Consider the following 24,700-nt stretch of genomic DNA (forward strand, 5'->3'; position numbering starts at 1 on the left):
ATTTCCTTTTCTTGATTAAGGTAGGTAATTTTCCACTCATACTCTAAACTTCATTACGGGTTTTTAGGCTGTCGCGCTGTTCAATGCCAATACCCATGAACAGACAATGCTGCCTGTCCAAGAGATAGCTGCCCGTCACAGTGCTGATACTCTTGCTTGTCATGTTGTGGAAGTGAGTATCGTGCATCACATCAAGCCTGCGTTCATGTGCTCACTGATTTCCCTGCGCTTTACACATCAGGCATATATGCGAGTTCGGCTTGGAACCATTGCCATGGATGGCACCCTTTACAAAGAAGCCGCTGGCCACTTCAGTGCCGCCGTCAAGGCTGCCGCTTTCTTTTCTAAATCGGACATTCATTCTATGTACGAGGACTTTGTTGTGGTACGTTGGCACGATACGACCGATCATCCATTCTATGCTCAACCGCGTGCTTGTGCAGCTTTTCGGCTGGGACCTCAAGTCATTGTGGCAAAACGCAAATCAACAACGCTGCCGTGCACTCGTTCGGGCAGGTAAAGTTGGAGCAGCGCTTGAAGCGTACCGATACATGATGGATATGAGTGATGAGCCCACGAAGGCCATATTCCTGGCTTGGACTCCTGGCAAGTCTGTCTTCTTCAGTGCCACCCGTGCTACGGTCCTCACTCGTGTTTCCCGCAGTTCTCGATGACGAATGAAATAAACGCCACGGAGATGTTGCCCTCGTAGCGAGCGCTTCAATCCGACCCCAGAACTACCTATATATACATCACTCTTTGTACTTGTACTATGTGCTAGCTCATAACACGAAGACCGAAACGCAACTGCTGTCACGGTGCTCTATGATATTCGAACTTTTGATCGGGTGGGATATCTTTCTGGAGGTTGATAGTCTGTTGTTCAATGGTACACGGTCGCGGAATAGTCTAAGTGAAGACATCAATGAACAAAGTACATGCCCATGACGTAACCGACAGATCTTTATCGCAAACATGACACTGCCTCCTATGTCCGACACTTGTGCCAAGACGTGCCATGTGCGAGAGGACTTAGGTCCAGATGCAGGGGATTGCTGGCAATCACCAACACATTGCCGTGGGCAAACGTCGCCGGGTGGAGAGTAGGTGGGATCCAGAGAAGAAGTCGTCCTTCGGGACCTACAACCCATCCCTCCTCGTCAGGGCCGGAAGGGGCTGGGGTTTCAGAATCTTGGAGAAAAAAGGAGGCGGAGCGAAGAGCATGGGTTGGGTTTGGTGAGAAACATATCACAGGTGCTTCGATGGATTGGTCCGAAATAAGAAAATCTAGATCCCACACCCGGATGGTCTTGTCTTCTGAACCAGATACTATCTGTTTGCCATCAGGCGAGATTGCGACAGAGTGAACGGATCCAGTATGCCCTCGGAAAGGGGCACCAATTGCCTCGCCAGTGTGCATGCCCCATACCCGAACAGTTTGGTCATGCGAGCCAGACACGATGTGATTTCCATCTGATGAGATCGCAACAGTGTTGACGGAGGCAGTATGGCCTTGGAGAGCGGCGCCCAATAGTTCACCATTCGCCATATCCCATACCTGGATGGTCATATCCCCTGAGCCAGACACAATGCGACGTCCATCTGGCGAGATTGTGATAGAGTAGACACAGTCAGTGTGACCTCGGAGACGGGCAGTCAAAGCCTTGCCAGTCCCCATATCCCACACCTGAATTGTGTTGTCATCTGAACCAGACACTATGTGATCTCCGTCCGGTGAAATTGCAACGGACCGAACCCAATCAGAGTGTCCTTCGAGAGGGTTACCCGACGCCTCGCCAGAACCCAAAACCCACACCCGAACCGCCTTATCATTTCCACCGGACACGATGTGATGTCCATCTGGCGAGATTGCGACAGACCGAACATAGTCAGTGTCACTTTTGACAATACCCGATGGATCCCCAGTCTCCACATCCCACACTCGGATCGTCTGGTCCAATGAACCAGACACGATGCATTTGCCGTGGGGCGAGATTGCAACTGACTGGACGGAGTCAGTGTGCCCTTGGAGAGTATATGATGCACGGCCAGTCTCCATATCCCACACCCGAACTGTCTTGTCGGCTGAACCCGACACAATGCAATTTCCATCTGGTGAGATTGCAACAGAGTTGATGGTGTCGGTGTGGCTTTGGAAGGTGGCAGCCGATGGCTTGATCGTGATAGTGTCGGCATCCCACACCCGAATCGTCTTATCGTGCGAACCAGACACTATTCGGCTTCCATCTGGCGAGATCGCGACAGACATCACATAGTCAGTGTGACCTTGGAGAGGGGATCCTAATGCCTCGCCAGTCTTCAAATCCCACACTCGGATCGTGTTGTCAGATGAACCAGACACGATGCAATTTCCATCCGACGAGATTGCGACTGACCGAACAGAGTCAGCATGACCTTGGAGAGGTGCACCAAATGCCTCGCCAGTCTCCATATCCCACACCCGGATCGTCTTGTCATCTGAACCGGACACAATGTATTTCCCATCCGACGAGATTGCAACAGACCGAACATGGCCAGCGTGTCCTCGGAGAGGAAGCCCCATTGCCTTGCCAGTCTCCATATCCCACACCCGGATGGTCTTGTCGCCTGAACCAGACACAATATGATTTCCGTTCGGAGAGATTGTGATTGATGTAATATAGCTGGTGTGCCCTTGGAGGGGGGGATACAATGCCTCGCCAGTCCCTATGTCCCACACCTGGATAGTGTTGTCCAAAGAACAAGATACGATGCGATTTCCATTCGACGAGATTGCGTCAGACCTAAAGTGGCCGGTGTGCCCTCGGAGAAAGGAACCCAATGCCTTGCCTGTCACTGCGTCCCACACCCGGACAGTTTGGTCCCATGAGCCTGACACGATGTGATGTCCATCCCGGGAGAATGCAACAGACACAACACGTTCAGTGTGGCCTTGGAGAGGGGCATACAATGCCTCGCCAGTCTCCGTATCCCACACCTGGATCGTTCCTTCGTATAAACCGCATGCGATGCGCTTTCCGTCTGGCGACATTGCAACCGACCAAACATGGTCGTTCGCGTGGAGTATCTTTTCCATCTGAGGCCAATTTACAACAGGGCCAGCAACAATGTGGGGGGTGCGAGGAAACTTGGCGGAAAATTTGCGATATATTTCCGACTGCGTTGGAGTGAATGGCAGGGCGGACAAGTATAAATGAGGAGTGCTGCGTAAAATGGCGGCCCCGAAAGTTCGAACGAAGCGCTGGGCGTCCCTGGCAGCTTCACTGATATGTGTGTACCCGGCATGACCCTATGATTATCCCACTACTAGTAAGAATTCATTGGCCTTAAGAATGAGCTTGAGCTACGTACCGTGATCCAGTCTGCGATCGACGAGAGGGTCCCTACTGAACCGCTGAGGCCTTTCATGAGAGCCAGTGCTTCCAACCACCAAAGAAGGCGCTCTCCGTCGAAGAAGGCTTCAATCTCTTTAGCGAGCGATGATTTGAAGGACGTCGCGCACACATGAGTCCCTAAGAATCGACACGAGTAAGATAGTTCAGTCGAAATAGACTCCTTCACGCGTTTCTCCAAGTCAGTGATGGCTGAATTGGGGAAGTAAGAACTCTCTAAGGAACAGATGTTGAAGCGAAGTCCGCCCTCCATGACCCGAAGCGATGCAAATGCAAGGTCGCTCTGTACCAATGCCGCATCGACAAAGAAGGCGTGACTGCGCAGCTTGTCTGTGAGAAAGTCGTAGAAGGACGCATGGAGGGGTCGGATGGTTACACGAGAATCTATGGTTCCAGTGAGAAGCGAGCCCAGTGGCTGAACAACCCGCTCCAATTTGTAATGGCCGCGCCCATCAGGAAAATGCAGTCGCATAGCCGTTAATGCAGGCATGGAAAGTGGTTCCAACGAGGCAAGGATTTGCCCCATCACTGAGCGAAACACGGGGATAGATTCCTCATGTTCGTCCTCCGGCATAATGTCTGCCAAGATGCGCGCATACATGACATCTAATAGGCGTGATCCTTTTTCAGATGTTCCAGCGACTATAGCGTCGAAGAGATCTGTTGGATCTAGGCCAACTCTATTCGTACCCTTAATATACTCGCAGGTAAGACGAGCCCATTCAAAGAGGCCGTCAGATTTCTGAGCGAGTGTCTTGAAGTGGGCGTCATCGAACACGCTGCGCAGATCTTCCAGCCTGGTAGAGATGTACAACTGGATGTCATGTTCTGTGGATGCCGACGAGATGTCATCCAAGGAGATGCAGCGAATGTGTGACAGGGTGTGAAGGGCGTTGCCAATGTCTTCAAGCGGACGGGAAGTGACGAGAATGCGGAAGTTTGCTGGGAGCTCGGCTAGTTGTGAGGTAGAAGTGTGGAGCTTGCCAGCCAGCAGACCAAGAATCTGTTCCCGGGAATTTGCTTCGCCACTCTCGTCCAACGCCTCGATTACAATCAGGACGGGTGCAGCAATGACTTTTGAGGCTACGTGTGTCGGTCTGACGAGTAACTCCTGCCATTGTTGTGTGATATTTGGAGTGTGCTTGAGTTCGTTGTTATCACGAACTGCTTGCGCCAAGGCTCGCCGCACGATCGGATTGCGGTCCGCCAATTCGCTGGCGATGGTCGTAAATATTCTATCCTGACGGCGATCCGCTTGCCGAGTGCGATCAAAACAGAAGCATGAGCCAAGGCCACCATGTTCGATATACCAGTTGGCTATTGTATGGGCAATGGCCGATTTCCCCTTGCCTGCTGTTCCAGATAACCATAAGACGCGTGGAGCATCCTCCTTGGTGCTCCTGATCCAATCTTGAATATCCTTCAGAAGGTCTTGTCGAGTATTTGGCAAACAACATCTAGACGTATTCAATCCAGCACCAGTTGCGTACTCCATGCCGATGAGGTCTAGACTCTCAGCTATTCCAGGGGTCGCGGAATGTGAGAAAAGGCGCAGAGACCTGAAAGCCGACTCTTACCCATATTGTGGGTGATCACAACGGTGTCACGGGCAGCTCGATCTCGGAATTGCTGCATGAGACTGTCGAGAACATTGTTGTACCTCTGAATTGTAGCGTCCGTTTCGTCGAAAACGTGCTTGCCAAGTCTTATCCCTATGCAAAGAGACAACATTGAGTCTCAGAGAACAAAACAGTGGTATCGACTCACAGGCGCTCTTCGTCTCAGAATAGTGGCAGATAAAATCAGCACACTCCAGGGTCTGCTGGGCTATCTTCACATATACCGCTAGCATGGATTGCATCTTGGGCAATTCCTCCTCTTCGGTGATGAAAGTATAGACATCCGAGATCATCGTGAGGAGACCATGAACAGCATCATCGCGGTTTGCTTGATCGAGAATCATCTTCCACCATTCATTCTTAATAACCTGAGAAGGCAAGTATTGGGAAACCAGCTCACATTTGACGCGCAGGTAAATATACTCAATGCCACTTTTGCATACGGATGGACCTATGACGAAGATCAGTCACGTACGAAAATGAACTAGACGCCCGTACATCGGCAAGCTTGTCAGCAACGGAATTGAATGCCTTCAACGGTCCGAGTATTTTGGAAAATGTGTCGATCGTATCGGGAACAGATTGTAGGTTGTCGGACACTGAAGCAAAATTTTGAATGATTCCTTGGATAGGGCTGATGCCTGTAACACTTGTTTGGGTATGCGCGAGCGTTTCCGTCACAAGCTTTATGTCAGGCGGCGATTCGGACTGATGATGGGCCTTAGTACATTATCAAAAGAGAGAGACAAAGCTGCTCGAACTCACCTTCGAAATGTCAGCATTAAAAGACTGGTCAAAATTCGGTTCGGGAGTGGAAGCGATGAGCGATGAAGGATCCTGCGGTAGTTAGATCATACACGGAACGTACCGAGAGCTACACATACCTGGCTTGTCTGAGGGCGTAGGGGATCCTGTGAACTGGAAGTTGCAGCTGTAGGTTCAAGGTTCGGAGACTGTCGAGCGCTTCGAACAGAATGGCTCTTGGCCTCGCCGAATAACTTGGGAATCAACCCCGAGAATTGTCCACGAGGTGCATTACTCGAAGGCAGGAGAGCGGATGGCTGTAATCGTTAAAAAACAATACATGGTTGTAAAGTTAAAAGTCCATACATCGCTGGCTGCCCTCCTGCCCCTCTCTTCTAGTGAAGGGTCTGAACGACTTGGCTTCAGCCACCCCCAGCGCTTTTTCCGAGGGGGATTGTCGTCAGTCATCGAGGAAGTTGAGAGGACGGCTGAGTATGAGCTTCAAGAGGTTTCTTTTTGAAAGGAACGAGCCTGAGAAAGGCGGGACGCAGGGTGGACAGGCGACTGACGGATGTCCGCACAGAGTATATTTATATAAAGTTTTCCATATGCGTTTGGAAGCGCTCATCATCAATTGGCTGAATTATGTCGATGCATGATACTAGAACGTTATCGAAGACTGATCCACTGGGTGAAAATGCTGGTGCTGCGGCGCTCACGAGTCGCGGTATCGGAAAGACATCATTCACCAGGACTAGCATCATGGTATAGTACTAGACTACTAGTATACTGAGGTCACAATAATATCGTACTTTGACCGTCTAAATTATTTGCGCATGTTTGGTTCATTGCGACCGTCTGCGTTGCACACCATGACCGTCTTCTGTTGACTGGACCAACTCGCGCTACCATACAACATCGATATCACTTAATTATCTCTCGAGGACCTCGGATATCATAAATCTCTGCAGATCATCATCACATGCCCACTGGCAAGAGACGCTCCTCCGAGTCCCTCCGAAGAATAATCATCATGCGCTTCAGCTACAACGTTTACAAGCAATTTCACGCCGATGTGGATGTAACCGATGCGTTATTGACCATGGGTCAGAATAGACGGAATACACCATGCTCTGAAGCCTCGTAGTCGTCTGTATCGGTCAATGAGCTCTCTGTTCCGCCAATAATATCAACTTGTTGTTATCTCCTTACCTGGGCGTAGATGGCACTGGAATGCATCTGCCTTATGATGTGCGTGTTCAAATGAACTGCATGATGTAGCGCTTCATTCCATCATCCTTACAGTCTTTATTATGTCTGCACCAACCTAAAACGCGATGAGCGCCCAGATCGGAGCGGTAGCTACTCGCAAGAACAGCTTCAGTCGCAAGAGAGCAGCATTATAGCTACAATGCGAGTCCCCCATTGAATGGTCCACTGTGCACATAGTGAAACTCCGCGTCGTTCGCGCAGTTCGCGGAAATGGATATGATCAAAATTTACTTGCCTATACGAATACGCAGCCTCAGATCGTTAGGGTCAGAGAAGAAGTGCTCACAAACACCGGTCTGCGAATGGAATGGAAACACCTTCAGGATCCCTCGCATGCATAAGCCTTTACGACTACTGACCAAAAAGCATAGATGATCCATATTGTCAAATTTGTTCTCCCACAAGTGATACGCCCTGGTGACGCTCCGAGTATTTGAATGAATTTCATCTCTCTTGGACTCCGCGGTATGACTGGGAAAATTCATTCAAGCCATTGACACATGTATCAAGCCAACACGGAAACTTACATAGCAGAAGCTAAGATATACGACATCCCGAGATTTTGGTGGGCATTAAGCGACTGGCCAGACTGAGGCCCAGTGGCAGCTGATGTTACCACAATCAACCAATATATCTGCTTTATATTTTCAAGCTGTAGTTATGATACACCAAGAGGGTATAGGAAGAATAGTCGTGCGATTACATTGTTGTATCATAAAAACTATGCTGTCGTGAATAAAATAACAAAGAAGACAAAATATATACCTATCTATAAAGCCCAGATGAACAAGAACACACAGACCTACACACGTCCATTGTATGGCGCCCATACAGAACGCCAGCAATGTTCTACCCAGGCCCTATCGAGAATGTAGTCCGTATGGTCGGTGCTCTTTCTCGACGACGGCTGGATCCGGGCACCGGCGCTGGGCCCAGAATGGGCGAAGACGCATACTGATCTGAAACTGTTGTCATACCAGCATCGGTGCGCCGCTCGAGATAAGATGCGTCATCAGATGAGCGGTCCCCCGCTGGCGTCGCCCATATGCGTACCGTACCGTCGTGGCTGCCCGTGGCGAACATGAAGGGTTCGTCCGTGGAATGATTCCATGCAACACATGTCAAGTCCCCGCCAAATGTTTGAGGTCGAATGTAATGGAGCAAAGCTGCACTATCACGATCCCAGATATGTATATCCCCCGCTGTGTCAGAATGTTCATAAGTAGAGTTCCCGGTAAAGAAAACAGGTCGGGAAAAACGTACCTTTTCCAGCACATAACACTAGCTGGTCATCTTTGCCGCCAAAGTAGCTCGAGCCCGCGAAATCCACCTGAGCTTTGGGCAGATACGTGTGGCGGAGAAGAAGCCTCGCGACTTGTGCATAGGGGCGTTCGTGATCTCTAGCATCTCGCACTAGCTCCATCTTCCATAACTGCGGAGGTGTCTGCAAATATGAAACGGGTGAACAGATGATGTGATGCTATCATGGCTCTCGGTACCTTGCGCTCGAAGGAAACAAGCACGTTTCCACCTCTTTTGGACATCGTTATGTCACGCACGTCGTTAACGACGGGCGTCTGGCTTTTGAATTCCATTAGTGAAAGAGTCGAAACGATGAAGAAGGCGACTTACTTTTCAAATGCTCTAGTCTCGATGTTGAAAACTGTTGTATGTGAAGTCAACCAGATGGCTGTGGACGTGCATAACGCTTACCTATTATACGTTTCTCAACCCTAGTGGTGCGGCTTGGATGCAATCCATTAGGTGCCGCAAGTAGTGGACCCACACCCAGTAACCGCTGGCCATCTGGACTCACAGCTACATTGTGCAACTGGATGCGACCAAAGTGATACGAATCAAGAACCTTGAAAGACGTTCAGTCGGGACTCCGCTGGCACTGAGTAATTTAATCACCTTCCCTTGAACGTCCTGAAAATAGAGTTCAACAATGGGTACACAAATGATTACAGTTGCGCTTACTAACCAGTTTAAACACATCGCTACCTTCGACAGAGAAGAATTGCGCTGTCGTAAAGCATTAGCAACGTACAATCAGACAGGAAGAATGAAACTAATTACTCTCGCTACCAGGAAGCCATGCAATAGATGATACGGAGTGCGGCCGATCGATTGTTCTCTTACAGAGTCCTTCCTCCGTCCAGACCTTGATTCCACGAGTTAATCTCGTCAAGAGAATCGTACCAGACGCAGACCTGTCCAATCGCATTTGAGGATTTTAAGATAAAACACACACTGCATTACATACCAGGCCACCTGGCCGATAAAGCCTCGCACGTGTACAAGAACAGCTTGATTTTGAAAAGAATCCTACACAGCATTAGTATAAATATCGTTTGTAGAAGCGCGACACCTCGTTTGCTTACTCCGACACGAAAGATGACAGAAGACCGATCCCAACTTAACGCAACATATCAGCCCGAGAATCTACAATGAAACAACTCACAACGCACCTTGATGTAGCGAGATATTTACCATTTGGGGAGAATTGCAGATGACGAACAAGAGCAGTGTGTACGGAGAGGTCCTGTGTGGGTTCCAGGGTTTTAAGCTTTGGGATCAATGTCGAAACTCTCTGTCCTCGAATGGTATTCAAACCAATGGACGAGAATCGGGTGGGAGACATTCCCGCTGTAGAATTTCGATCAAAAGAGGGTGTTCGTGGCGGCATGAAGGGCCGTAGATATAACGGGGTCTGCCCTGCTTGCTGCTGTTGCATCATGATGACAGAACGCACAGCTCCCTTGAAGCGCTGACGGGCAATGGATCGACGAGAAGTCTCGCTCTCTTCACTTGCAGGCGCTTCCATAGAATTGGGGCGCTCAGTATATTCCGAACACACGGATATAGCTACTTCGTGGCGGTGACCAAGTTCAAGCATCTGCGGGCCCTCCTGCGTGGTAGGGAGAGTATGGTGCTTATGTCTGTACCGGGTTATCGCGTCGGTTACCTTCTTGAAAGACACTCGTCTAATCAGGCCGCGGACGGCCAGGATGCGTTGATTGCAGTAGTGTATGATCTTCCGCAACTCCACGACCGCAGAAAGGAGGAGCATGCGGTGGGTTGCTTCGTTTATTACATCCTCCAGCCACACATGACCGCGGTGCTGAACAAATATCCATCGCTCTGAGGCGAACCAAGCAGAGACGGCAGCAAGGCCGAAAGAAGTGACAGCCTGGGATCTTGGGGTAAGAATACGTTTCAAACGCGCTGAATGATTAATAGACGTACTGTGAAAACAGTTGTGATTGTGGATGTGACAAATCCCTGATCATAGCCATGAGGTCTTAGATACACGTCCGGCAGTAGAATAAGAACCCATACCTGATTTGTAGCGTATGTGAACAGCATCAAGCCCGCGGAAAAGCATGCCACAGACATGACGAGAAAGACTAAAGGCGACCGCTTAATCCATATCAATACCCACCAAGGTACCCTATGGCCTGGAGAACGACTGACGACTGTTATTTGAGATGAGTATAAGCAGGACGCGTAATAGACTTACTACATGGCTTGCTTCCACGTGAGACCAAGAAGACTGTTCACTGCGGCTGCTATACTGAAAACCAACGAGGAGAACCAGAATGCGTTAACAGACTTCTCCAGCACCCCATCTGTCAACTGATATGAAAATTGCAAGGTCGTTGCCGTCACAGCTGAGAAGAACGTCGCGACTGTCGACAAGTTTAGCAGGTTTGCTGCTGCATGCTGCTGGGCGAACCTAATCGTCGGTACGCCTGTAAAAGAACGTAAGTTTGAAAGCACTTCGGATAGATTAAATGTATACCGATTTCGATAAACATCGACAGATTGACTGTGATGTTGTCAATGTGCTCCCCAATTTCCGACGTCAAATCGTGAATATAGCGTTGCACTGCTGGATATCGAAATTGACCTGAAGGTAATTGGGAAGATTGTTCAACATGAGCCTATAGACACGCTACCTTTGTACTCCTGAAGACACGAAGCCCAATACTAAAATTATGTGGTTAACGGAGAGACCAACAACATTAGAGCCGTCTCACCTTCAGATCCACTTCGAACGCACGCATTGACGTATTGACCGCTTCGTCTGTAAACTCTGGAAATTCGTTCAGGCAGTTTAGGAACGTTACAACGTCTTCTGCGAAACTAGCGAATTGACCCGGGAAACTTTCGGGGTCGAGGCCGTCATCATGAATAGGTCTGAGCGGGGGTTGTTGACCTCTCCATGTGCGTCGTCGGTCCATCAGGTTAGGGTTAACGAGCGTTTCTCGAGGTTGACGTGAAATTTTCCGAGGGAACAACGTAGCTGCGTTCTCCCGAAATAGAAACAACAATTTTGTAAGGCGTTCCCGTAGTCGAAATGCGGAGGACAATATCCCAACGGAACTGCCAAGTTGACGGGCAGCATTAGCAAAGTTACGCAGCTAAATGGGAGATGAACGTCAGATCATGGGAGCTGCATCCGTTCGCACCTCTTTGTCAAGATTGTCAATTCGTCTGTAAAGACCGGTCAGTACAAAGAGACAATGCAACAACGCTGATCATACCTCTCAAATTTGTTAAACGATTCTGATCCTGCGACTTGCAGTTTTTCATCCACGGTAGCTGAAAGACAACTAAGGCCACTATTGAGTGATGCACTACGAACACTCACGAACGTCTCTGTCATCTTCGAAGTTGGAAGGAAGGTTGGCATCTAAAAATATGCAATTAGCAGTGCATGATGACGAGCGGGGGACGACTGACCGCCGTCTGAAGACGCCTCGTTGCTAAGCTCGCTCAGGACATCCAAGAGACTGATGATGGTTTGTTTCCGTCTCGGGTCTGCAAATGCTTCACTTCGAGCGTAGGGGCTGGTTACACTTGGAATGCTTGATGTCGCGTCATGGAAAGAACGAGCAGCATGCGCTGCGCCATTGCCTTGAAAATAAGTGAGAATGATCTTAACTGCTCTGCTGGAGGGCGTACCACGAAACATAGCGAGCAAACACTACTGGGGTTGCTCCAGCGATCGTCCCTGGGTATTATAAGTACAAGGATCGGATCCTGGTTTTGATGCTGGGGATGGGGAGCTAAAGTAAGGCTTTGAAATACGCTGCAAACGGCAGAGCGGCCTAGGCGAGCACCGCACGTAGAAGTCGTGATTTGAAGGTGAAATGCGAAATTCATTCGTTCAATATCTCAGTGAGGAATTATTTAAGATGACGGCATGTTATCGCTAGACTCACTGAACTCAGCGATTCGGAGCGTGATGGCCTCGAGGAAGAATACGAAGCAACGGTGACCCTGACGTGGAGCTGCGCTAATCTCTGCCAGAGCGCTGTCAAAGCTGATAGGGAGATAATAAGTGAATCTACGGTGAATCATTCTCAAAATACATAAGCACGGGACAGAAGAAAGGGCAAAAATTTTAGCGAGACAATATGGACGGGTTTGAAGGCCAACTTGGGGACGTAAAAATGGTGTGAACGGGTACTGATGGATCAGACGTGCGGAAACAACGTGTTTGCAAGTAAGTGAATTATCAAAGGATGACCATAGGTGGACGGCTAGTGAAAGCCTGTTGCCGCGGAGGCGAAAGTTTTGTTAAACGGACTAACACATTTGGAATACTAGGGAACTGAAGAGGAATTTCTGTGGGTGGCCTGCTGGAATCGGATGGTGGCTGTTGGAGACGCAGTGGTGAATGCCCAGTCAGAAGCTATATGGCCACGTACAGGACGTACACTTTCAGGTCCTTATCGTAGCTTCCAGTACAGCTCCGTCTCCTGCGCGGAGAACTCCGTAAAAGGAGGTCATGATCTCAGGCTTCTCAGGCTGCTACGGAGTGAGGTATCAGAAGGGCTCCATGACTTGGTCCACATCTGGTGAAAGATGTGCCTGAGCCAAGCAAACCGGTTGATTCAATGGAAAGTAAGCTGAGATCGTTCAACATCGCTGTCCTGCAGCCGTCGGTATTATCTTCAATGAAAGATGTGGCAGGAGCTGGCAGAGCCCGTTGCATCGTGCAAGGTCACGGTGCACGTGTGACAGCATGTGACATTATTGTGACTGGCCCGTTATTTGTCGAATAAGGAAGTCGTTCTTCGCTCCACCGTTCTTGGTGATTTTGCTTCAGTACTAGATCCAGTCGAACTCATCCGTAGTACAGGACCTAATCGCACTCATGAACTATGCGGATCCTTTCATGGAACATTGTACGAAATGAGCTGGCTTCCTCCACGAACTCCAGCATTCACTCTGACATCCTGCTTTGCATGACAGAATGGCGTCAGGACTCTTCCTCGATATCACCCGTGAGTTGGCCATGATATCCACCTAGTTGTCAAGGGCTTACAAACAATAGATGGAACACTTTCACTTCATTTCAAGGAATTCTGGAGCATCTCAAGGCAGATATAATCTGCTTTCAAGGTGCGGGTCGTTCATTCATTTCAGCTTCCCCTGTCAAATGCCCAAACCTTATCTATCCCAGAAATGAAATCCTCGCGTTCCAGCCTGTCGCATCGTATTGCTTTACCAGACTATTTTGAAGCTTTCTTCTCCTTCCCACAAAATAAAGGAGGGTATAGTGGTGTTGCGGTCTACACTGACTCCCGCACTATCACTCCACTCCGAGCAGAAGAGGGTCTCTCCGGCATCTTGCAGCCTAAGCCACCTCTGACGTCGGATGAACGCATATCTCGTTCATATCCCTGCGCACATGAAATCGAACTAATGCCGGACGAGCATGGATCAACCCCAAGTGATTTCGCTGCCCTAGAAGCTGAAGGCCGTGCCCTGATCGTAGACTTTGGCCTGTTCGTATTGATCAACGTCTATTGTCCAAACGAAACTTCCGATGCACGTCTTCCTTTCAAAATAAATTTCCACGTCATGTTGCAAGATCGAGTCCGACAGCTCATGAATGAAGGCCGGGAAGTTGTGGTCGTCGGTGACATCAATATCTGTGCAACACCATTGGACCATTGTGACGGTCATCTTGCTAGTAACGCTGCGACTTTCCACGACCATCCTGCTCGTGCGTGGTTTCATAGGTGGCTGAGCCCTATTGGTTGCATGACTGATGCCGTGCGGACATTCTGGCCTGACAGAAAGGGAATGTACACATGTAAGACGCAAGTCTAGTCGATCTCTTCCCATCATTCATCCGATCTTTATGTTAGGCTGGAACATGAGAATTTCAGCTCGGGATACCAACTATGGTACCCGGGTTGACTACATTCTAGTTACATCCGGTATGCTTCCCTGGATCAAGCACGGAGACATCCAGCCGTCGCTCAAAGGTTCTGATCACTGTCCAATATATATTGATCTCCACGACGAAATAATAACCGACGCTGGCGAACGATTATTCCTCCGCGACATCTTGCCTGTAGACGGGAGTAGGGCAGAACCGCCTCGGCTTGCAGCACGACGATGGGAAGAATATTCTGGAAAGCAGACACTACTGTCCACGTTTTTCGGCAGAGGGAACAAGCTGCATTCACCCAACAATGCCCCATTTTCCTCGCTTTCGCCCACTCCGGTCACACAGACATCCCGGGAACATTCTGATGCTGCACAGCCCGATCACACGCAACCTGTCATTCTACCCCCAACGCGTCCCTCGCTGAGCTTTCAGAAGTCCGCGTGCACGTCCACGAGTCAGCTCCTTGCGCCATCACCCAAGCTACAATCCAATCCCATTTCGCCACGCCAAACTGCGCCCCCAGCTAGTTCTTCCAAACGCAAGTCATCAGACAACTTAGCCAAGAACGCGCCCAAAAGAATGAAAGGCGGTCAAAGCAAGCTTTCCTCGTTCTTTGCGCAGCCATCAGTCGCGCCGCCTTGCAACCAGGGAAAATCTTCAAGCGACGTTGCCGATTACCCGAACTACATAGATTCCGACTATCAACTGGCACTCGATCTTTCCGCTTCACTTGAAAATCCACTTTTGCAGGCCTCTGCGACGCCTTCGGCTTCGCAAAGTAAAGCGGCATGGTCGCAGCTGATGACTCCGGTCCGACCACCTAACTGCCTCGTACACGATGAGCCTGCGAAGGAGTACACCGTCAACAAGCCAGGTCCAAACAAGGGCAAATTTTTTTTCCTCTGTTCGAGGTTTGTCCTCATCAGTACCCTTCATTTCGCATCTATTTAATTCCTTTCATTTAGACCAGTCGGCCCGGGTTATGACAAAGGCAAAAGCGAACGCCTCCGCGAAGAGGTGGATCACCGATACCGGTGTAATTTTTTCAAATGGACGAGCGACGTCAGACGGGAAGCCAAGGAGAAGTCATCCACGTCATGAGATCAAAATCAGCCTCGAAGCAAATTACACTAGTCGCATATACTTACCCCGGGCCGCGGTTGCTCTTGTCTTCATAAGGCATTTATTTTTGGGGTTCAGAAGGTGTCATTGTATGAGCATTAGACACGTGTTTGGTGCGTGGTACTTTACACGATAAAACCACGATGAAGACATCCAACCGAGAAGACAATTATACCTTTTATACCCCTGAACACTAGCTTGATCCGCTTGGCGCGCGGATGATAGACTATAATAATGTGCTCATCATGCATGCTGTTACTCCAAGAGCGTCTTGCTCTCAGCGGACCACAAACGCGCTTCATGGCAACCACCACTTTCTTGACGTCAAGCGAAATGCATAAAAATTCGGCGTACGACACGACTGCTATATTATAAAATAACAAAAAACGAAGCGCAATCCGCCTGCACGAATGCAGCGACGATGGCATGGGGCGTCAGACATTGTACCGACGGCTAACTTACCCTCGGACTTGTTTCTTGGCGGTTCCAATCATGGTATTATTGACCTGTAAAAGGCTTAGAAGTCACCGAATTTCAGAACAACGATGTGGTTCACCTTCGTCGCGAATCGCAAGGAGCACAGAGACTCGTTCAGATGTGCCGCCAGCGGCGAGAGGTTCAAGATCATCTGCCACAGAACCATGTTACACCAGGATCTCCATAATTAAGATCCCGCACTCACCAGGGTCTTTGAATTTCCGCTCAGCGATGTTTGCAACAAGTACGTCAGCTAGAAACCGAGTCAGCGTCGATCATAACGCTTGGGGCCAGGAAGCCCGCAAATCACCTTCGAATTCCTATATGGAATGTGCTTTTCTCCTTTTTCTCCTTTCTCGCCCAGTGCTGCGATGACGTCCCCAAGCGCACTCAAGCTCTTGTTGATGTTTTGTGTCTCTTTCAGTCGTTCTTTGTCCCCCGCAGCCCCACTCGAGTTGAGGCGCTCACTACCAGCCAGGTCCACGAGATTGAGACTGCCCTCACAGCTCTCACCGGTGTGCGTGTTCGTACCAGATATTCGGAGTGTGAAGACAGAGTGCGAACGCGACGAACGCTCGTTCATAAGCGTAGCTGCCACGGTGCGCCGGGAGTTGGCGACGCGGAGGAGGGAGGTGACAGACGCTGGAGACGGAAGAGGCATCACGTTCACGTCAGTGACACGAGTCCCGGACTTGTCGTGCTTGATTTCATGCTTCTTCTTGTCGAACTCACCCTTGCCAAGGAGGTCATTAATTGTTTCGTTATACTGCAAGTCGTCGTCTCAACCAAGTCCCTGCGGTGCAACGACAATATACGTACAATCTCGAGGAACTGGCCGTCCATCTTATACTCCCAGCCTTTGGACTTGAGATCATCGGCGGCGTTGAACACCTGGTTCACTGCACGGGGTATCATACCTGTCGTGGCCTCGGTCTGAGAAATAAATTAGATGCAAGCCTCCTGCATGAAGAAATATGTACCGATCCGCCTTCCATGGTAAAAGACTTGCCAGAGCCTGTTTGGCCATAAGCAAATATACAAACATTATATCCGTCTACACAGCTCTGAGCGAGGAGTGAAATCTCCTCGAAAACTTCAGCCTGAGTTGACTCAGGTTCGAATACCTGAGGAAGAACTACCTCAAGATCGTGCAAGCAATTCTTAAGAGAGAACGAACCCGATCAAAACCAAAGTTATAGACTTCTTTGCGCTCCGAGCCCATGGCGCTGGAGCTTGAAGAGGACACGATAATCTCCTTATGGTCCCTTTTGTCGGGAAATGAGATATCGGCTTCCCGTCCCTTCTCTTCATCATCAGGAGTTGGGCTGCCGGTGAACGAAGATGAGGGTAACAAGTCTGATGTGAGGACAGGGCGGACTCGACAGAACACACGAATGTTGCCCTTGAGCTCCTGAACCATATTGTGCAACTTGCGGCGTACCATCTCGCTTTCCCTGGCGTCTTGCTCGAGGTCCAATATTCGTCGATGTGCGAATTCAAGCTCGAGCGTCTTGTCCGAGGTGGTGGTCATTATAGCATCGAGCTGCATCTGTATGGCGGCCTTCTGTGCCTGGAGAGCATTGATCTGCGCATTGAGAGTGATATGTGAGGTAGACTGATGTGACAGTGTTGCCTTGAGGTTCGACACGCTATCCCTCTCCCTCTCCAAGTCACCCTTCGCTAGCCTCAACTCATCTGCGAGCTCTCTTGCCTCCCGTGTTTTACTTTTCACTTCCATCTCGAGCTCCATGATCTCTCTGCCATGCTTCATACGCAATTTCTCGATTTCATCGCCTGCGCTGACCAACTCTCTCCGCTTGTCAAGCTCAAGTGACTTGGCATTGGCGAGCTCGAGGGATAGGGCACGATGATTCGCTTCGAGCTCGGCTACTTTGGCGCGCTCCGCGTCCATGGTTTGGGCTAGCTTTTCGGCATTAGCAAGCTGCGTGGATTCGATGGAAGCGACCTGATTTTGTAGGTCACGGAACTCTTTGGTCTGCAGTCCACTTCCGCTAGCAACTCGCGATCCTGAAACGACACGTCCCGAAGGACGTACAGGTCCCGTTGACGAGCCTGGCTGCTTTGGTGGTGCACTGGTTGCGCGAGTTGTCCGCCGTGTTGTTGATAATTTCGGTGGATCAGGTCTCGTGAGGCGTTGTGGACCTGGTAGTTGTTTCGCCACAGTGCCCGTGGTCGTAGTCGGTCTATTGAGCGCGCTTCGGCTGGCAGCTAGAGGACGAGCTGTGGCGCCATTGCCGATTGCTGGGAGTTTGCGGGGTTGATCAAGAGCCTCCGCATCGAGATCATCCTCTGCTTTGCGTTTGTGGCCCAAAGTCGATGTTGACATGGAGAAGCCTAGTGTAGTAGTGATAGAAGGGACTGGCAGGTCTGACGGGTCTGGAGACGACCTGAAGCGCGGTAACCGCGACATTACGAAACGTTGAATTTGTACTTTAGAAGCAAACTCGGAATCAGTGACAAAGAACAACTTTTCGCGACGCGTCGGAACACGTGATCATACATAACCCCCTTCAAGGGGGGTGACGCTTTGATCTCACAAAATTTGTGCCTGCATTGAAGTTTATACTTACTCGTCCTGCAATGTCAACGCTCTCGGTGCGCTGCCGGCGCGTCTCCTGCCAATTGTTTGCCTCGTCGTCCACGAGTCCGCTCGTTCAGACGCGTAACTATGCAACACAGCCAAAGAAAGGACAAATCATGAAGCAGGCTTGTAAGTCCGCGTTCAAGTTAAATTTGTATTGAACGTTTGAAACGCATGTGGGCTACAGCGCAGGGATTCAAGGGGAAGAAGAACACTCCTTCCGGTCACACGGAACCTGCGAAGAAGGACAAGAAAATGATGGTCTGTTCTCGTCGTTCTTGGAATATTCATCATGGCCTGATGTCAGTCCATTAGGCCTTCCAACCACTGCCCGTCTCGCAACTTCCGCACCCACTATTTGAGAGTGACCGTCCCGACACCCTTGCCTTACAGTCATTTCATCCCGTATGCTTCAAGTATCTTTTTCCTTGTATATTGGATTGATGCTTCCGAGTAGGAAATGCTTACAAGGGTCGTCGAGTCTCAAGCACTCAAATTCCCCCACAATGACAACGACCCATTCCGTATATTTGGGTTACCAAGGAATATTCTTGTTGAAGTTCGTGCTCCGTCACATCAGCGCACTGGTAAATTGATTGATTTGCTCTTTAGTTCCGTCTACTTTCCAAGCCATGCTCCGTAATACGCTCTGTGACGATCGACGCAATTAACAAGTTGGACGCAGCAAGTGAGAAGAGCAGCAAGGAGTCCAGGGTTGTTTTTAGTATGCTTCTTTGTACACTTGTCACACTGGTTTTTATTGACATCTTTTCAGCCGGACCCCAGGGCTGTGGAAAGAGTTTCCTTCTCCTTCAAGCCTTACAGTATTGCAGTGCGCGCGATTGGCTAGTCCTCTACATACCTCGAGGTCTGTACTTTCCAGAACTTCTATCACAAGGCTGATCCTGAACATCGCCCGCAGCAACAAATCTTGTAAATTCTACAACTGCCCACGCCTACGATATGCGAACTCGAACGTACCTTCAGCCAATCTTCGCTTATCAAACTCTTCAGCGCTTTCTCAAGGTCAATGCCTCCCGGCTTGAACCGCTCCGCACCCAGACCGAGATAGAAATAGAACGTCGCCCTCCGGTGCCCCCTGGCACACCCCTCGTGGAGCTCATTAATATTGGCCTCAAGGATCAGGGTCTTGCTCCGACAGTGCTTGATGCTGTGCTAGAAGAAATTGGGAAGCAGACAATGTGAGCCATTCTGTATTCTCCGTGTCTCAGATGAGCATGGTCTCAACGGATGGATCATAGTTTTCCAGTGCTTCTGGCGGTTGATGACTTCCAGGCATTGTACTGCAAGTCGCACTATCGTGACCAACATTTTTCGGCTATCAAATCGTACCATCTTTCAATGCCACGCCTTCTGCTCGAGTATGCATCTGGGCGGAAGTCATTTGTAAGTACCTATGAAAGCCTGGGCATCTCGTCATCTGAATAGAAACGAAATTAGGCCCGCGGTGCAGTCTTTGGCGCGCTCTCGATGAGTCATACGACATTCCCGCTACCTCTGGAGCTCCGCGAGGCTCTTTCTATCGAGTACGACCGCCCCTATGGGCCGTACGTCAAGCGCCAGCCAGAGCTCGTAGAATACGCCCACGGTCTCGAGAGGCTGGCAGTACCCAGCAGCCTGAGCGTGCCCGAAGCAGCATCGGTTTTCGAGGTGTGGATGAAAGACCGGGCGGTGCCTTCGAGTGAGTAGTATACTTGGTTCATCTGTTTTAGTGAGGGTTTGACCATGTGAAACAGAACCCAGTGATGAGTTATTCCTGACAAAATATAGCGAAGCTAGCGGGAATGCAAGAGCATTTGTTTGGAAGGGACTTTTGTCGTCCATGTCCACATAGTAGAACATACCTTCTATATCATCTGGGTGCGCGCCCTATATGGTCTGATGTCGCCTATCATGAGGATATTCTTATTCGATCAAGGCAAAGTCGGGGAGCACTTTTTGCAAAGCCGTACTACTTGAAGCTGTAATTGGATCTCACTTGAAGAACCTCGCACGATTTTAATGCGGCTTTCCTGGTCCGTTGATGTGTGAACCTGATCACAATTTGAAACACTGCTGTTGCGCTAGCTATCTAATGACAGGAAATATGCAGTTATGCGGTGGATCTTCAAGATTCAAGTTTGTTCCCTTGTGGCAAAGGGTTTCCGGTGAGTTACTAATTCGGGAAACCCTGATTGTTACTTGTTGCCCCTGAGTTATTTCCTGACTGATGCTCATTATTCAATTTCAGCTTGCACACATGTGCTCATCATGGAGCATGGCTGCGACCATGCTTAGAACTATTATTATCTTGAAGAACGGATAGTCGATGGTCAATGCCCATGAAATCATCCATGACCTTTTCTGTTTTTCTTCATCCTCACCAACGCCACGTCGTCATATCATTCTGTCCTCGACTTGACGCACGAAAGAAGAGTACACCCCGAGCTCTCACTCATTTTGCCCTATATACTGTTTAGTCACCAACGACATCTACAATCCCTTATAGGTGTTCCCAGTGCCTGTCCGTGACCAAAATACAACTATATTAAAATATCTGGGAGAGGTGTGTCTGCGTCTTCTTCGACAAAACAAATTGACTGACGATATTTCATCGTCAACGAATCAATAGCTCGCTCGCCACTGATGGTGTTGTGGGTAAATCTACCTTATAATGCACTCAGCGAAAAGTAGCGGATCATATCTCGGCTACAATCATCTTCGCTTGTGCAAACCGCCCAGAAATATTCGACTGATAACAACCAGCCCCAACGTTCACGACTTAGAATCAGAACCAGAATCACAAGCGCTAAATCGTAATATTTTCCATCACGGCTGTGGGTAAATATACCCAGCGCCCATAAAAGCACGAATGCGACGGACGGTTTGCGCTCCCCATGTGCCCACCATGCAATAGTGAATTTGATATGTTCAAATCACCAGCAGTGCACAATATTCTATTCGAGTCAAGCGGGTGCAGTGCGTATTTTGACTTGTTATTTTGTATGTATACCTAGCTATAGTGACTGTCACTCATCACAGCCATTTGCACGACATCCTCAAAAGAAAGCATAAGTCAGCAATACATTGGACGGTACCAACTTTCAACTTCTGACGCAGTGATCATCGATCATGCACATGAGCGATCGATGCGATACATTCCGGATATTGAAATTCAAACAACGGCGCCATGTTTTTTTTTACAAACGGCTGTACGCTTTTTTACCTGATCCACTTCAGTCGGTCTTTCTATAGGTCCACAACCCCGTACCTCCCGGGGTTTCTACCACTATCAAGGGCTATGGATTTAATCGGGAAGCATAGCACTGACTTCTGGCCGAACTCCGATGCTCCTGAGTATTCATGTCACTTTTAATCTTTGAATCCTTATTTCGCCGCTGAGCTGCTCGTTTAAAGATCATCCGTTGTCCGTTTGGACCGTTTCGCATCTTGAACGAATTGGGAGTTGTGATGGGTCGCTTGTGCTGCCTGTTTTGCTCGTTCTTTTGTGCGCTCGTTCCCCGGAGTTGCCCGGAGTCGAATGTATGGCAAGTTGCCGTCCGTCGTTTCGTGGGATGAGCAGTCCATAGGTGGCGTGAATCTGACACTTTGATTGTGGCGCGTGATTGTCCCAAGACCATACATTTCCCCTATCTCCACCCCGTACACCGTGCTTTCGCTCGCCGATCCCAGGTGGACTTACTACCAACTCAATTACTGTTTCATATCCCCTGGTTATAATGGCCCGCCCTGTCACCACTTCCTAGGTAGTAGGGTGGCAAGGACTTGACGCTCCTAGAAAGTTGTTTGCAGCTCAACTAATTGGAAAGTTACAACTTGCCTCGGGGTTCCTGGTTTGGCGTCAAACAGGCTCCTAGCATGACGTACTGCGCTATCGCAATTAGATTGAACTTTGTGGAGGCATGGCGATGTAGCTGATACCGGCTAATGCCATCTCCTATTTATAATGTACGTTCCAGTCTAAAGTATGGTTCACATTGCCTCATCCTGACTTGACTTTTCATACCAATGTCCGCAGATACGCTTTCACTCCCCCCTCCGTCTGATGAGCAGGCGTACATGGATGTATCCGCCCTTGAAGCCGGACACCTGAGCGTCCCTCTGGATCTTATTTTGGCTGGGGATCAACCGGACGAACCGATGAATTGCCCCTCACTTGCATTCTTCCTGCGTCACTCGAAGAGCAATAAACGAGTCGTTTTCGACCTAGGAATTCACCGAGACATAAAAGAGTTTGCGCCTGCTGCAACAGAAAGGTTCTTGCCTGTCGTGAAGCAGACGGTAGCAGAGTCTTTGGAGGCGGGTGGAGTTCCCCCTTCCTCCGTTGACATCGTAGTCTTAAGCCACCTCCATTGGGATCAGTGAGCCGTTCAGCGTCTGAGGTAGTATGAGTTGCTTAACGCATCTTCCCTCAGCGTCGGAGATCCCTCTCCATTTACGACTGCTGTGTTCGTCCTCGGAGAGGGATCGAAGCAAGTTTTAATAGACCCTAGTTCCTGCCTCAATCCTGTAGCCTTTACATCCATTCGTCTGCCGGAAGATCGTCTGCGCTTCATCACAGATTTCGACCTAAATGTGGCGATTGGTCCCTACCCGCGCGCAATGGATATTTTCGGCGATGGCAGCATGTATATCATTGATGCATCAGGTTTTTATCTACTGCATGCTTGAGACTGAAAGGAACATTACTCAGGCTTATTTATTTCAGGGCATGTTGACGGGCATATAAATATCCTTGCGCGCACTTCCCCAGACGGTGCTTGGATCCTACTAGGTGCAGATTCAGCTCATCACCCTGATCTGATCACTGGGAAGATGCAAATTGCGTACCGTGTCGACGTGAAAACGTGCGCAGTGATGTGTGTCCATGAAGATAAGGAAGCCGCGGAGGAGAACATTCGCAGAATGAGGTTGCTGTTAGAGGTCCCGAGGGTGCAGGTTCTGACTGCACATGATATTTACTGGTATGAAGAAAACAAGAATAAGGAGGTCTTCTTACCGCACATATTACTTCCGCTTGTGTAATGATGGATTGTCACGTGTTATGTATTCATTATATCATTTAAATTATATAAAACACTTTCAAAATGCCTCGTGAGTCGTGAGTACTTGAGTCATGGGCCCGGGGACAGTGCGGCGTCGCCGGCGTGGTCTTCAAACCTATCTCACAAACTCTCTCGCTCTAGATCCCAATGACCGCAATCTGTTTTTTTTCCACTGTCCTGGATGAATATCACGATACTAAACGTCCTTCTGAAACATGGGAAACCATACGCTGAGGAGGACGACAAGGAGAAGTAGTACTATTTATTTGATGGTTGTTAATACACTCTTCTTGGTAATCGGTGTTCAGAGACACCGCGGTGTTTTCCATAAACCGCGACATTGACGGGTCGGTGTGTACCCGTACCCGTTGAGGGTGTTGGCGGGTGCGGGTGCGGTGTCAACTTTCCGACCCTCGGTATTACCCGTGCGGTACCCTAGAACTTGTACGCATTCACTCAGAGCTCTACAAGGCAGGTAAGGTATATCTATGTCGCCCACTGATATCTCCAGCACCACTGGCCGCGAACCTTCTGTCCGATACGACCTCAACGCAAGGCAAGGATGTTGTGAGCAGCACCAGACAGATTACGGCGGTTCGAATTCAAACTTCCAAAACAAACCGGCCACTTGGTACGCACTTCTAGTTTTCACTGCATCCTAACACATATCTGTTGGACCTTTTCTAGTGTACAACATGATGCGCCAGACAATGCCTAGCCATTCACCAGATTATATGCTAGAACCCAGAACTCGTCCAACATCGGCGGCGGTCCATTTAGAATAACTCTCAAAGTCGAAACGCCTGCCCAGCGTCAAGTTTCAACCCGTTGATATGCCGTATCTGTATAATTGTCAACGTTAGTCACGTCCGTATGTCTGGCTATTCACCTGCAAATTTGTTGACGAGAACAAGTTCCAGCACCACCCTGCACCACCTGACCAAGCTACCACCGCGATCGCGATGTTAGGCGAGAGTAGTTGGCATATCCGTAAGTCTGTGAGATTCGAAGCTGCATTGAGGTATATATTTGCATGATCTGCGTACTCTGGGGTCTACTAAAGAATATCAGGAATACACCTACATCACGAATATACCGTAACCGATAGTATGTGTCGTTGTTTTTGTTTTTAATGACTTGCTCCACACTCGGCTGGCTCTTGATTTTAGCCTCCACCCTTAGCAATGACCAAAAGATTCATGATGTGGAGT

The 24,700-nt window shown here is 49.3% G+C and overlaps 8 protein-coding genes across 8 annotated transcripts; 3 read left to right on the forward strand and 5 right to left on the reverse strand.

The window, feature by feature from the left end:
- Positions 1-988: 988 nt before the first annotated feature.
- On the reverse strand, positions 989-1,420 carry DEU56DRAFT_887596 (uncharacterized protein; the record flags this gene model as incomplete). The annotated part of the gene is made up of 1 exon (XM_041356229.1): positions 989-1,420. One exon carries the CDS (start codon positions 1,418-1,420, stop codon positions 989-991), a length of 432 nt encoding a protein of 143 aa, XP_041208133.1.
- Positions 1,421-5,434: 4,014 nt separating this feature from the next.
- Positions 5,435-6,223, reverse strand: DEU56DRAFT_901596 (uncharacterized protein; the record flags this gene model as incomplete). Its single annotated transcript, XM_041356556.1, has 5 exons — positions 5,435-5,462; positions 5,487-5,719; positions 5,777-5,848; positions 5,896-6,072; positions 6,122-6,223. 5 exons carry the CDS (start codon positions 6,221-6,223, stop codon positions 5,435-5,437), a joined length of 612 nt encoding a protein of 203 aa, XP_041208134.1.
- A 1,370-nt stretch (positions 6,224-7,593) lies between these two features.
- Positions 7,594-12,008, reverse strand: DEU56DRAFT_947064 (uncharacterized protein; the record flags this gene model as incomplete). The annotated part of the gene is made up of 23 exons (XM_041359053.1): positions 7,594-8,229; positions 8,291-8,471; positions 8,527-8,608; positions 8,660-8,690; positions 8,741-8,891; positions 8,942-8,956; positions 9,012-9,052; positions 9,107-9,240; positions 9,294-9,355; positions 9,412-9,445; positions 9,499-9,938; positions 9,996-10,220; positions 10,277-10,312; positions 10,370-10,499; positions 10,551-10,782; positions 10,833-10,940; positions 10,990-11,020; positions 11,071-11,454; positions 11,503-11,527; positions 11,578-11,635; positions 11,685-11,726; positions 11,777-11,950; positions 11,999-12,008. 23 exons carry the CDS (start codon positions 12,006-12,008, stop codon positions 7,877-7,879), a joined length of 2,979 nt encoding a protein of 992 aa, XP_041208135.1. The 3' UTR covers positions 7,594-7,876.
- Positions 12,009-13,114: 1,106 nt separating this feature from the next.
- DEU56DRAFT_805677 (Endonuclease/exonuclease/phosphatase) lies at positions 13,115-15,563 on the forward strand. Its single transcript, XM_041353299.1, has 7 exons — positions 13,115-13,227; positions 13,295-13,326; positions 13,377-13,444; positions 13,506-14,141; positions 14,197-15,133; positions 15,188-15,457; positions 15,510-15,563. The coding sequence occupies exons 1-6, from the start codon at positions 13,204-13,206 to the stop codon at positions 15,321-15,323; spliced, it is 1,833 nt and encodes a 610-aa protein (XP_041208136.1). The 5' UTR covers positions 13,115-13,203; the 3' UTR covers positions 15,324-15,457; positions 15,510-15,563.
- DEU56DRAFT_361621 (uncharacterized protein) lies at positions 15,397-15,858 on the reverse strand. Its single transcript, XM_041345857.1, has one exon. The coding sequence runs from the start codon at positions 15,770-15,772 to the stop codon at positions 15,470-15,472; it is 303 nt and encodes a 100-aa protein (XP_041208137.1). The 5' UTR covers positions 15,773-15,858; the 3' UTR covers positions 15,397-15,469.
- Positions 15,803-17,733, reverse strand: DEU56DRAFT_871526 (P-loop containing nucleoside triphosphate hydrolase protein; the record flags this gene model as incomplete). Its single annotated transcript, XM_041355704.1, has 7 exons — positions 15,803-15,850; positions 15,901-15,972; positions 16,027-16,074; positions 16,132-16,587; positions 16,641-16,754; positions 16,802-16,945; positions 16,999-17,733. 7 exons carry the CDS (start codon positions 17,731-17,733, stop codon positions 15,803-15,805), a joined length of 1,617 nt encoding a protein of 538 aa, XP_041208138.1.
- Positions 17,734-18,389: 656 nt separating this feature from the next.
- On the forward strand, positions 18,390-20,484 carry DEU56DRAFT_805688 (mitochondrial ribosomal death-associated protein 3-domain-containing protein). Its single transcript, XM_041353300.1, has 10 exons — positions 18,390-18,552; positions 18,611-18,684; positions 18,739-18,828; positions 18,881-18,982; positions 19,036-19,147; positions 19,199-19,291; positions 19,346-19,625; positions 19,686-19,830; positions 19,885-20,125; positions 20,181-20,484. The coding sequence occupies exons 1-10, from the start codon at positions 18,423-18,425 to the stop codon at positions 20,276-20,278; spliced, it is 1,365 nt and encodes a 454-aa protein (XP_041208139.1). The 5' UTR covers positions 18,390-18,422; the 3' UTR covers positions 20,279-20,484.
- A 1,968-nt stretch (positions 20,485-22,452) lies between these two features.
- DEU56DRAFT_756310 (beta-lactamase-like protein) lies at positions 22,453-23,469 on the forward strand (the record flags this gene model as incomplete). The annotated part of the gene is made up of 3 exons (XM_041350003.1): positions 22,453-22,805; positions 22,860-23,092; positions 23,153-23,469. 3 exons carry the CDS (start codon positions 22,453-22,455, stop codon positions 23,467-23,469), a joined length of 903 nt encoding a protein of 300 aa, XP_041208140.1.
- Positions 23,470-24,700: the final 1,231 nt, after the last annotated feature.

Source organism: Suillus clintonianus (assembly GCF_016758775.1).
Source record: "Suillus clintonianus strain FC179 chromosome Unknown DEU56scaffold_38, whole genome shotgun sequence".
Classification (NCBI taxonomy): Eukaryota; Fungi; Basidiomycota; class Agaricomycetes; order Boletales; family Suillaceae; genus Suillus; species Suillus clintonianus.

Excerpts from the sequence above, each read along its gene's own strand:
- DEU56DRAFT_805688 (XM_041353300.1), top strand. The coding sequence starts at position 18,423 with ATGTCAACGCTCTCGGTGCGCTGCCGGCGCGTCTCCTGCCAATTGTTT. Across the intron at positions 18,685-18,738 it reads AGAAGGACAAGAAAATGATG|GCCTTCCAACCACTGCCCGT; the intron begins GTCTGTTCTCGT and ends TCAGTCCATTAG. Across the intron at positions 19,626-19,685 it reads GAAATTGGGAAGCAGACAAT|TTTTCCAGTGCTTCTGGCGG; the intron begins GTGAGCCATTCT and ends GATGGATCATAG.
- DEU56DRAFT_361621 (XM_041345857.1), bottom strand. The coding sequence starts at position 15,772 with ATGCCATCGTCGCTGCATTCGTGCAGGCGGATTGCGCTTCGTTTTTTG.
- DEU56DRAFT_805677 (XM_041353299.1), top strand. The coding sequence starts at position 13,204 with ATGCGGATCCTTTCATGGAACATT. Across the intron at positions 14,142-14,196 it reads CAGAAAGGGAATGTACACAT|GCTGGAACATGAGAATTTCA; the intron begins GTAAGACGCAAG and ends TCTTTATGTTAG. Across the intron at positions 15,134-15,187 it reads TTTTTTTTCCTCTGTTCGAG|ACCAGTCGGCCCGGGTTATG; the intron begins GTTTGTCCTCAT and ends CCTTTCATTTAG.